A 13,502-nucleotide genomic window follows, 5' to 3' on the forward strand; every position below is an offset into this window, starting at 1 on the left:
GTCGGGCCTCATGGACTTTTTTATTTTTCGGGTCAAGTTGGGTCTAGACTGGCTTTACAGGCTGGGTCTAGGCTTTACAGGCTGCTAATGGGCCTATAGAGGCCGGACTCTTTTTGCCCTTTTTTTTTTCCCCTTTTTTTTTCAAATGTTTAGACAACATTAAAAATATTAACTTAATTCATAACATGTGTAAAACATAAAAAGAAGTTTGTTAATTAATCATACATATTATATTGTTTCAATTAAGTATAAAATAAGGTTAGGGAGTGCACTTGGATATGGAGTTTTAACTTCTAGTTCAATGTATTAATAAGTTTTTTTTACAAATTTTCTGACACATTGAACAAATTAACTTAATTCATAACATGTGTTAACAAAATAAGAAGTTTATTAATTTATCCTACATATTACATTAATTAAGTCTTAAAAAGGTTAAAAACTGCATCAATATCATAATTAAGTGTTGTCTGATGAGTTTGTATTACAATTAAGTTTGCATAAATTATAGAATAAGTGATTAGCTCTAATTTTTCTAATTTTTTTTCTTTTCTTTATTTGCATTTTCGGGACTTATATTGAATTTTAATGTGTCTCATCGCTAACGCTAAACTACTACGTACACTAGGCCTAGCTAGACCTAGAACCAATCACCACAACCTTAACCAACAGTTGAAGGACCCAAGCAAGAGCAAACGACGTCTCTTGCTGTGACCCTCACCTTTATCCTTGCGACCCATGCCTCAAACATCCTCCTGTCATAGTCTATGCCACAGTATAGCACCAAGGAGCCAGCTAGGCGAGCCAAGCCATGGGTGGGACTAGACGCGCCGTGCTGAGGGTTTCAAATCCTAGGCCCAAGCCACACCCAATTCAAGAGCGGGCCGAGCCAAGCAGGCCTAAAGAATAGGTGGGGTAGAGCTTTGGCCCATCGAGCATCAGACTACCCACTTCGGCCCATGGGCTTAGGGCAAATGCTGATCTCTAAGCATATATAACTAAATATCTTCCATTCGGCATCTAAGATCATCAGCATAACCTTGATACCGACCATGGGAATGAAGGTAAAGGTGTTAAACGGACTAGGCCGTTCTAAGCCATATCTTTGTGTAGGTCAGGATTAGGTAATTAGACCCAATGGGCCAGATTTATTAAATTATATTTGTTTTAGGGATTAAAAAAAATACATAATATTATTATATTTATATCTTAATCCATTTTATTTCTCTAATAATATATATTAAGAATTAAAAACAATTATAACTAAAATAATAATTTTGTTTCTCAAGTTTCAATTTTTAAAATTTGAACAATAATCTAGTCCTTTTCTATTCAAACGTACTTGAAATATATTTAGTGGCCTCTTTTCCCAACAAATAATAATAAATCTTGTATATAAATCATTGTAAAAAATATCGAAATGAAGTTGTTAAAAAAATTACAAAAACAAAAAACAAAAAACAAAAAAACATAATACATAAGTCAAGCTTAGCATGAGCCTATATCAGCTCATTTAGTGGCCTGGCAAAAAATCGCATTTAGTGGCCCATAAAAAATTAACTTACTTGTGCCGGAAGCAAAGAAACATATTGCAAATAGAAAACTATACCAACCTTCCCTCCTATATATGATCCATCTCCTTGAAAGTTAGTGTGGAAGAGAGGGTTCATTAAATTATGATTGATCCATCAACTTCAAAGGCAATTAACCGACTCAAAATTAAACATAATCATAACCAAATTGAGTGATTGAAGTAATTAATACTAATTGATTTATTTGTCAAGATGGATATTACATATCCAATATCATCTCTTTGATCAGTTCGACTGGTTCTGGTAATCAATAATTTTACATTTAGAAGTTGAAGCTATGGATCTTTCCCAAAGTGGTCCGGAAGGAATTTACACTGGCAATGCATTCACTTTGATGTGGAACGAAAGAAAATACTTGAGTAGGTGATGATCATGATCATCAAATGGAATTATTAAAGCTTGCTCTTAGGAATCCCAACTGGTTTATCTCTAGACCTTCGCTCTACGGCTCGGGACAGTTTCTTCACCGCCTCTTTCGGAAGATGGGAGGGTTTGCTCAGCCAGTCTCCCCCGTCAACAACCAATGTTGTTCCGTTGATGTATTTTCCTAAAAGCACAATACGGATGAGAAATGATGTATGGAAATCTTTAAAGCAATGTGGAAGTTTTAAGTTGCATAGTGTTATCAATACTGTACTATCTTTCAAGTAGTAGTTGCAATTTGCGAGAAATCAGAAATCCATAAGATATTACATAATTTGCATACAATAAGAAAGCAGACATGAACCATTTCAACTACTAATATCATAAGAGAAAATTAATGGACTCGTCTACAACTACTAGCAAATATAGTCAGTTGGTGACATTGCAATGACTGGTCAAAGAACATGTCGCCTCACTGTATTTATAACATGAAAAAGAAAAAATGATGAAGAAAAAGGCTGCTAGGGAATATTTCATTAGTGTTTTTATCAAAACTTAAGTAAGGTAATAAGGTGTTTACTAATAAACATGAATAAAACAGAAACTTTCTTGCATGTCAAGGGACTGTCAAAACTATTTTGCAAATAGAAGGTAAGATGGTGGGCAATTTGGAATTCTCAAACTTCAAGGAGTGAATTAGATTGATAACCTGCATTGGATGCAAGATATAGTGCAGCCATAGCAATATCCCATTTCTGACCCACTTTAGATACAAGAGTCTGCTCTTTAAGTTTGCTCAAAATCTCCTGAGGTAAAAGTTTACTGAAGCCAGCAGTGTCTTCAATAGGTCCTGGTGCAATACCATTGACTCTAATATCATAGTCCGTGCCCCACTCCAATGCCAAGCTTCTTGTAAGGCTATCAACGGCAGCCTGGTATAAAGGACAGAATATAGATGAATTCGGTTCAGCCAATATCATCAGTCCTTGTAGTCAAGTGCTACTTGCTACCTCTCCCAGTTCAGGAGAGACTAGGCTGCATTTCGTACATTGTCCATAATTTTTTTTTTTAAAGGAAAAACAAAGAAAATAATGCATAATCGCACGAGCAAAGTCATTTCAAAAGTTTCTACGAATTTAACAAACCTTTGCTGCAGATACATGAATTTGATACCAAGTAGCTGTATAATGCAAAGTTGCACTTATGTTTATGATTGTTCCACCAACAGACGAGTCTTTTCCTGACGCTCCTTTCTTGAGATACTTGAGTGCTTCATGACACATTGTAAAAGTGCCAACAGCGTCTATATCTATAACTGCAGGAACCAATTACTTCAAAGAATTAGAAGTCATTTTAAGAGTCTAAGAGCAATTTATCAAATTAACTGCAATATTAAGAGATTAATAATGTGGAAGATCCTTCTATGAAATATGGATAAAACTGGCTATGCTTAGGTTGATACTTGTAAAGATAAACCTGTTCGAAATCCGTTGGGGGATAGATCCTCAGATGGCACAAGGAAGTTGCCAGCTGCAGCATTCACAAGGATGTCAAGCCTCCCAAAATGCTTCACAGTTGATTCCAAAACTCTAGCAGCATCATCTCTTTTTCTAACATCACCCTCAAGTCCAATAGCCTGCAACAAATACAACAATCTAATTTCCATGATTTTTATTTTTCTTATGGACATTAAACTGGAGTTCAATGCTCACACTTAAACCATCAAACCAAATACTTCAACAATTGCATACACCAGTCTAATGTAAGAATGTTAAATTCAGCACTGACAGATAATATAAAAAAGGCAAATAGTTAGAACTTTTGAAGTAGAACAAATAAATTCAGCATTTTGGAAAACTCTCTGACAAGAGATTCCTGAAAATTTGGATAGGTACATACAAGTTCTTTTAACTTGAAATTTGATAGCCATAATCATCAAACATTCATTTATACGTCAAATTTCTTGTTTAATGATGCATGTTTTCCCACAATGATGCATTTTTTTGGTCAGACTGGCAAAATAACTCGCAGCTGAACTTAATTCTGCTTTTTTCATAAATTTCTCAGGAACCAAACAGAAAACGAGCATAATTGAAAACCCATAAAATGAAATCAACTATAAAGAAAACAACACAAAGATACTGAAAGATATCCAGATGATCATATGACAATTAGAGAGCATAGAAATGACATTGAACATAAAAGAATGAAAAACACAAACAAAAGAGAGGCACCCAGGTAACAATTTGACTAGAAAAGACCCGTAAACAACACAGAACACATCAACAAGATGGAATTAAAGCTTGAGAGAAGTACATGAATGCCTTGGGACTGCAGGGTTTCAACAGCAGAGTCAATGACATGTTTGCGACGACCCATAACAGCAATGCAGGCTCCATGTTTGCCCAACTGAAGCGATATTTCATACCCGATTCCTGAGGCTCCTCCTGTCAACAGAGCCACCTTCCCCTTCAGTACATCCGCCTTGAATGGAGACTCCATTGCTCTCTCTCTCTCTCTCTCTCTCTCTCTCTCAGAGTTTCTAACTCTCCTAGTTTGGAGTTTAACGGACAACGCCAGGATCGCATTCGACAAAAGAGACGTACCAAATTACCACTCAGCCGTTCGTGTTTGACTCTTCAACAGGCTGAGTAAGGTCGGCCCATAACCTGATGTACTAATGTACCTTTTATTTTCAGCCCAATAGACGTTGAGAAATAAATAGTTGGGAGAAATAGTTTCGCTAGAAAGCCTTTTCCATTACATCTTACTCATCTTTATAGTATGAGGCAAATTACAATTAGCCACGTGTTTATGTTACATAGATAAAAATAAAAACAAAAACAAAAGGTTTAATTGACAAAAATATATCAATGTTGTGAGTTGTGAATGTTTCACACAAAACAAATGCTGCATGTCAACTCCAAGCCTACGTCAAATTACAGTTTGATTAAGTTAACCTCAGGATTACATTAGTTTATTAGTTCACTAAAACCTACTCATGCATAGTATAATATTGTATTGGTTCCCAAATAGTTAACGATGTATTGACAATGATCTTGCTCCAACTTTGGTTGAAATGAAATCTCATTATTCTGATTATTAAAATAATTACAAATTCTAAATTGCAAAATTCAGTAGCCGTCAAATGTTTTTTCCCTTAGAATAATGTTACTCTTATCAAATCTGTATACTATATTCTCGCACATCTTATGTAGTAGATGAGGTGGACAGCCACATTAATTAAAATTAATTTAATATTTTCTTTTCTTTTATAATTTATTGACATTTTTTAATCAATGCGGATGTGCACCTCATGGTAAGAGTCTACTCTTTCCGTAATCCTATATGGTTAAATTTAATAAATAAATAAAAACATTTATTTAGAGAATGGAGGATGAATGGAACACTTTGATAAAGTCAAAGCCATCCAATAATTAGAAATATTTGTGAAAAAGTGTTTTTTATCGGATCATTAGATCTAAGATTCATAATTATGTCTAAATTAATTGTCACGGTTTTTAGCCCCACTTAATTATTAATCTCTTGTAATATATTATAAAATATATGATATAGTAATACAAAAACTGCAATTAGATTAGTGATGGCCCTCCCAGATGAAGATTAAAAACCTAGTAGAAGTGATTTTGAAATTTTGGCCCCTCCATACTAAGAATCCTAGCTCCGCCACTGACGGTTTTCCCTCTATTATTAATTAAAAATATCTTAGTCTTCAAGCTCACAATTCTCATATGAGAAATGAGGTCAGCCCACCACATAAATCTGAAATCCAATGTGCTCATGGCATATTCGAACGTGTATTGGTCAACCTCCACCAGCGACCATGGAGGTTTTTATTTTATTTTATGTATTTTGTTTTTTATGACGACCAAAAAGAGTGTTAACCCACCACGGAATCGTTGATAAAATCCAGTGGGAGAAGAAAATTGTGGTTTTTTTTTCTTCAGATGAATTCATCGTACCCTGGCTTAAGTATAATAAATCATGTCATCATGCGTGATTATTTTAATCACCAGTGTGCATCTTGTTTGCAACATTAATAATAGTGTTAAACATATTTTAAAGCATTTATTACTATACTAATCGCCATTCTTAAAATATTTTCATTGTACTAACATCTTTTCAAGTCGCGCATATGTGTATAACTTTAGAGAGCATTCCAATCCAAGGTTTCGTAGAAGGTGTGTTTGTATTTCTAATTATGTATGGCCGTACGTATTTCTTTTTCTTCGAGAATCGTACATAAGAATGTATATCCAAGCATGGATGAAAAGGATATGTGCAAATATATGGTCCCCGTATCTCCCGTGAAGAATGAGTTGATGATGGACCACAAAAATTCTCAAAACCCAGATGGCCATGGCTTTCTAGTCTTTGGTTTTGAATTGGTGACATCTATATCTCATCATCCAACTCACAAGAATTGACCACAAAACAGCAGAAGGTACTACTAGACAACAACAAAACGAAGGCGAAGGCAACTTTGCTATCTGAATGTTTTGATAAATGTAGCAATATTATTAGTTTATTTATTTATGGCAATGTTAATTTAGTACCTAAATTAGTTTGTATAAATTTAAAGCAAAATATGGTTTTTCATCCATTATGACTTGTTAATCTTTTGGCATATCCAATATCTATCCAACTGACATTGCAAATTACACATATATTATAAGACATTTAAGACATGAAGAACATATATACATATATATATATATATATTTCTTTTCTATTGAGGAATTTTTCAAATAATTTTATTTGAGGGACACCTTTAGGTATCTTACGAATTGTTTTTCAACAATATAAACGTCTATTTTTCAAGTCTTCATTTATAAATCATTCTTGAAAAATTGAAAATTATTAAGGCATCAAATTGATTCAACAAAATAGATAAACACGATACTTCAAGAAAAAACTAAAATAACAATAATCTAATTGAGTTTACAAATAGTTTCGGATTCAAGTGATTTTTTGCAAATATGATCTTGGAGGGAATATCTAAAAATTAGACGGTTCAAATCATTGAAAAATAATATCCCTCAAATAAGCTTATATATTTGTGTTATTTAACTTTTAAAATGTTCACTGATTTCTTACTAAATGAGTCCTAAACGTGGAAGCAAATAATTGTAGTTCAGATCAAGGATTGAAATATCGGCCGATACACCGATATGTCTGCCGATATATCGGTATTTTCAACTATCGACACCGATACTTTGGGGGGTAAGGCCATATTTTCCCCTGTATCGACGATATATCCCTCGATAAGTGATATTTTCGATATTTTCGATATCCCGATATTTCCCGATATCCCCGATATTTCCCGATACCCATAACAGAACCCAAAAAAAATTCAGAAGTTTTGAAGGCAATTGAAGCAAATTGAAACCCAAAAATTGCTAATCCTTGCCCAGACCCTATAATTTATTAATATGAAGAATCTATGCACAGTCCACTGGCCACATACCTTCAATCCATCTGAAGAGGACATGGGGAATAGTTTTGGATTTATGAGCATAGAAACTAGACCTAGTACTAACTCAAATGAATCTTATGATGGCTATGGTTATGTCATGTCTGATTATAGTGGAACTAGTTATGGAGCTCAAGATGATGAAACAGATTATGGATCTACTAGTTGTGTTAATCCTAACTATCCCATATATGGGAGGACAGTAGGGAGCTCGAGAGAGACTTATGTGCCCCATGTTCTAACATGGCTTACAAAGTGCTCGGGTTACATGACTTGGTATGACTATTGTATGAATCTGGATGGTTGTTCCTCATTGTTTGAACCTCATAGGAGCTCTTCATTTATGTAGGTGGACACTTATCTAAATTGTAATCTAATGTTTAAACAAACTATGGATTTATGCATGGTTTATTCATTCTAATCAAAATTTTATTTTCAAATTTTTCATTAATTCGCATTACATACCACTTATATTTCATCAATGTATGTCTTATTATTAGTAAATTTTCAGTTTTATTTGTTCAATACATTCATTGATAATGTATATAACATCTATGAAAGTTTTACACCAAGATTATGTGTTTCAATGCCTATATCTGTCTTTTTTGTTGATTTTTTCCCGATACCTAAAACGATAACGATATATCCCCCGAAATATCTGTAAATTGGAGGCCCGATATTATCTGCACGGCCGATATTTTAATCCTTGGTTCAGATTAAGACTGTTTGACTTTAAACTCGATGGAGTGTTATGTGAAGTTACCTAAGCCCAAATAATACAACCAATTATATTGAAACCAAAAATATAAATCCGCATAGGCAAAAAAATATCCAATAAAAACATGATACAAAGAATAAACACTTAAAATTAGTAACACCATAAACTGCTTAACTAGACTACTCGTGCATGGCAAATAAATGAGTTTTGTGAATGAGAATGAATGTATACTAATTAACTAGAATTTGGTCTAATGCTATTTGTATCTAGTACTAGTTAGAGGAGGTGTTAAGTTCGATTTATATGAATAATGAGAACGATATATATATATATATATATATTTATGATGAGTTCAACACCTAGTTGTGGTGTAGCTTTGTTGTGGATGTATTAACCCGTTATAAAAATATCTTGTACATATCATATGGTTAATTAAGACAGCATATTTTAGTCACTAACATGTCAATCCTCAGTGATCTGACCCAACAATGCCAACCGCCCTAACAATTAAAATTGATTGACTTGTGACCTAAAACTAATATAGCATAAACCGCTATTGATTACACTTGGAAAAGAAAATCAGTCCCATTAGCAAAAGCGTGGGAGTTTTTCTAGTTACCAAAAAGGATCTTAAAATTCCAGATATGGCATGAGTAATGAATCTTAAATAGCGGCTTGCATGGTGAAATGTGAAGCATGTCAACGAACTTTATTTAACTCTATAAAGTAGGAACGTGAAAGATATGTAAGTATTAGTATATTTCATGCGTATATGACCGGGAAGAAAGCGTTATGCATATTTTATTGAGTTGATTTTTGTCTGAAGCGTACGTTGGTTCAATTTTCATATGTACACATGACACACAGGTAAATATGTATAAAGTATTACTAGTTTTTTATGAAACAAATCACAAAAATTACTAGCTTATATTTTAAAATAATTCATTTCCAAACACACAGACAAAAACAGCCAAGAGAAAAGATGGAGTTTATCCCTGGTTTATTGTGGGACCAGGGCAATTAATGCATAATTTTTAAAATATTAGTAGTTGGATAAACATATAGTTCTGGCAAAAAAAAAAAACAAGAAGATAAACATATAGTTAATAATAATGAGATAATTTCAATAGAAAATAATAATAATGAAATAATATATATATATATATATATATATAAAGTGCAATCGTAATATTGTGGTAATGATGAAGACACGCAGATGTAGGGACATGATTCATGATTGGAGTATGTATTGTGTATATATGCCAAAAACATGATAATTAGATTAGGCTTTATATTCCTTTGATTAGATTGATGGTGGGTCTACATGCATGCCAATATTGTATTTAGTTTCCATTCAAATGCACATTTTAGTTTTATTTATTCTAATACATATAGGTTGATCAAAGACCAACTACCAGTTGTTTATAATCGGATATATATATATATATATGTGGGATGGATGAGTAGCCTAACTTTTTTATAAGTTTCATACGAAATTCCTTCATTTTTCAATGTGTTATAAGTACCACGAACAACTTTATTATGAGGAAATTGAAATTCGGGGGACAACCTATAATTTGTCTCATGTAATTCATCATATAGTTCAATCAATCAAACGAAAATGGAAGAGCTAGAAAACCCATAATGAAGTTGTGAGGCCATGTTCATTTAATATATGATGAAAACACCTTACAAAATAATATAACTCCAAACATAAAAACATAATCAACACATAATTGGTTTTAGAGTGTGCTATTCATTTGGAAGGCTTAGTAGTCTCATGTGCTTTCATATCACTTAATACGAATTATACACGTGTTAGGCAAAAAAAGATGTCACACATGAGAAGGCATGTTAAAATATCTTAAAACTCTCCATTCATTATCTATTATTTTTAAATATAAAAAAATCGGCCTTGCGTTGCATCTCAATGATCACAATGAGACTCGATTGATATTGAAATTGAAACATCAAATTCCTCCGTAATATTTACACACCAAAGAAGAATTGATTGAAATATCTTGATTCAACAATTACCTTATGACAACAAAATAGTAATTCCAATTTGATTGTTAGTGCTCTATCACTTCCTTTGTCCAAACACGTCATTACAAACCATGTAAGAATACAACAGATATACATAAGTTTAGTGATCTTATGTTACATGCATGTTTAGTATAATTTTGTTTAAGGAATTTTAACCATTTACTTCATTTGAGAAACCAAATATATGATAGCGATTGATAGATGGCTGTGCTTATGTTAGGTATGAAGCCATAACTCCACAACATTTGGCATGTGTAAAGTGCCAAAAGCTGACGCGGACCGCACTCCAGTCCAGATACAAGTAACTGAAATAAATAGCAATCCCCACGTATTAAAAAAAAAAATCAACAGAATACATTCTTCTTGCACTCATAATTAAGGAAGGTAAAACAAGAAGAATTTTTCGTATGCGCCATCATTACATCCTTTGATAACATGCATCTTCATTTCACCACTTTTGAGTGGTTTTGCTTTTTGTTTGTACTTTTTTTTTATCATTTCATAAATTTTTTCTCGTAAAGTTGAGATTCATTAACGAAGCGATTAACGAAGTTTGCTTTGTTAGTGTGTGAAATAGCATTTTCTTTTTAAACCAAAATGCATCCATGGAAGAATCCCAGAATGATGCAGAAACAAAATTGACTTATCCAGTGTAATTTGTTACATTCTGAAATATCAAGTTCCAAATTTGGTTGAACGTAAAAGGCCTAATGACATGAAAGTTTCCCAAATAGTACGGTTTGGATAAGTAACGGGGCGTTTGGTATCTTATTCAAATAGGGAACTCAAAAATTTTGATTTTTCTTAAAGATAATGAGTTCTTAAATTTATTTTTAAGGTTCAAAAACTTGTTTGGTATGCAACTATAAAACTGTTTTTAAATAGTAAAAATTTGAGAACTTGCTGCGGGTTGTTAGAAAAAAACTGAAAAAATATATATTTTTTATTTTTAATAATTGGGGTGTTTTTCAATTGTTCTTAAGTTTGAATTTTTAAAAATAGAGTTATCAAATAGGTTTTCTTTGTTTTGGACTCAAATTCTATTTTTAAGTTCAAAAAGTTGGATTCAAGTTGAATACCAAACAGAAGTTTGCCACTACAAAAAATGAAGAGACAATCAAAAGAAGTGAGAGGGTCTACACACAAGGATTGTGGAACCTTCAAAGAGATTTTAAATGGGTAACAAAACACCATGCTTAATTATATTATGCATCTGTGGGCATCTATCCTAATTACATATAATAAATAATTTCTTCTAAAAATTGGAGACCAGGTGTTGTAGGAATTTGTGCTTATCTCCAAAGTTGGAGGCTGCTTGGATCTGTCAACCCTTTAGTCTAACACGTTTCCTTTTCTTCTTGGAATTTTTCGGAGGAAACACTCGAGTCATGTCATTCGTGTCAAATAATTTTAATTCAATTTATTTATTAAAATTGTAAAATTAATAAAATCTCTACCAAATGTATCACATATATGCTTCTCATAAAATAAAATAATTTATTGTGATAACATCTAAAAAACCCAACTTATAAATAAATAAATAAATAAAAACACTTAGGACTTGTAATTTCTAAGTTAATCTTTTGTTTTAGCTAGAACAAGACATGGAGAGAAAGAAAAAGAAAGTTAACCTCCTGTTCATGAGCTAAACATTGTTGGCACTTGGTACTACTTTCAGAGCTACCGTTAGGGTTCGCACACACACTTTGAACTCTGGAAAGTCTAGGGTTTCACTATAAAGTCGAGTCACGGTGAGTTTAGTACGTAGGCAAACAGTGTTACCATGCAAAGACGCCAAACCTCCAAGTAATCACAAGACAAACTCAAACGCTTATTTTTCGCAACGTATTAATGAATTTTGTATAATTTTAGGAATAAATCCATGACACTAACACATAAGAATTCGCATTAATTTGATCGACAGTCAAGTGATACGCTTTGTACTTATAATAAATGCCAAGGCTACCAACTGGCCAAAGGCACACCTTTAAACTAGTTGATTATTAAGTTAATTGGTAGATTTAGATTATATATAATATAATGGTCATAATTTAAATATACATGTGAGGGAGATATATGTGTGTGTTACCATGGTAAACATGACTTTCTATAGTAGTAGCTGATTTGAAATGCTGCCCAAAATTCAAAGAGCAGTTTGATTCATATTATACTTGTATGACTGTTTAGCACTAGTTGTGGTTTACCAAAATTAAGGGCCTTTTGATAACCATTTTATTTTTTATTTTTTTGTTTTCGGCTTTTGTGCTAGAGTATATATAGGAAAATGAGAGGGGAGGGTCGGTGGACTGAGAGAGGAAGATTGGAGGGATGAGTAACAAAAGTGAAAACAATTTCAAATAGATTTCAGTTTTTAGTTTTTGTTTTCACTTCTCTTACTCATCCCTTCTCATCTTCCCTCTCAATCACATCTCCACTCACTTCCATCCTCCCTTTTTTCCCTCTATACTCGAACACAAAAAATAAAAAATAAAAACTAAAACTGAAATGTTTATCAAACGGACCCTAACTAAATGTATTACGTAATTTCATTCAAAGTTTATGAAAAGAGAATGTGAGGTATGTGAGATGAAAATGCTAAAATGATAGGTTTGGAAGAAAGTAAATTGTAAACCCTAGCAATCTTTAGTTTCAAATTTAGTAATTAAACTAAGGCTTTGACCTTCCGTATGTACATGATTGACAACAAAAGATTCTTAATAATTTTATAAGACGATTAACACTCCTACCAAAGAAAAAAGAGAGAAGACAATTAGCAAAGAATCTTACCAATTTTGTTCTATTATTAATAATTCAAATTGGTACCTAAATTTCAACTCTAGGTTTCAGTAACTAAAAACTTTCAGTTTTAAAAAATTTACATGCATGCATTAATCAAATAAAATAAACAGCCTTGAATGCAACTAATTCTTCATAAGTTAGAAAGAAATAAAACACTCAACTGATAATAAAGGAAATACCACCATATCAAATAAACAACTTTTTCTTACGACGAAGAAACATTTTACGATTCATTCTTTCATCGAGTACAAAATATTAAAATAAATATTGGATACATATACTATAACATTTCCAAGCACATTTAGATGTTTTTGCTTTTGTATTGTGACATCTGAATATTCACAGTCCGTCATTCCATGTTCATTATTTTCTTCACTGGACCATTTATTTTCTTTTCCGTTTTTATGATGATACAGTAATTGGCTATAAATATATTGCTGGAAGAAAGGTGGCTCAAATTATTGCATATAAATAGTACTAATATTAGTACAGC

General features: G+C 32.6%; 1 protein-coding gene across 1 annotated transcript; it reads right to left on the minus strand.

The window, feature by feature from the left end:
- Positions 1 to 1,745: 1,745 nt before the first annotated feature.
- Positions 1,746 to 4,526, minus strand: LOC103325473 (peroxisomal 2,4-dienoyl-CoA reductase [(3E)-enoyl-CoA-producing]-like). Its single transcript, XM_008227638.3, has 5 exons — positions 4,269 to 4,526; positions 3,429 to 3,588; positions 3,098 to 3,267; positions 2,662 to 2,884; positions 1,746 to 2,136 (listed from the first exon to the last, which is right to left on the minus strand). The coding sequence occupies exons 1-5, from the start codon at positions 4,452 to 4,454 to the stop codon at positions 1,982 to 1,984; spliced, it is 894 nt and encodes a 297-aa protein (XP_008225860.2). The 5' UTR covers positions 4,455 to 4,526; the 3' UTR covers positions 1,746 to 1,981.
- Positions 4,527 to 13,502: the final 8,976 nt, after the last annotated feature.

This window comes from Prunus mume, linkage group LG3 (assembly GCF_029339155.1).
Source record: "Prunus mume cultivar Tortuosa linkage group LG3, ASM2933915v1, whole genome shotgun sequence".
Taxonomy (NCBI): domain Eukaryota; kingdom Viridiplantae; phylum Streptophyta; class Magnoliopsida; order Rosales; family Rosaceae; genus Prunus; species Prunus mume.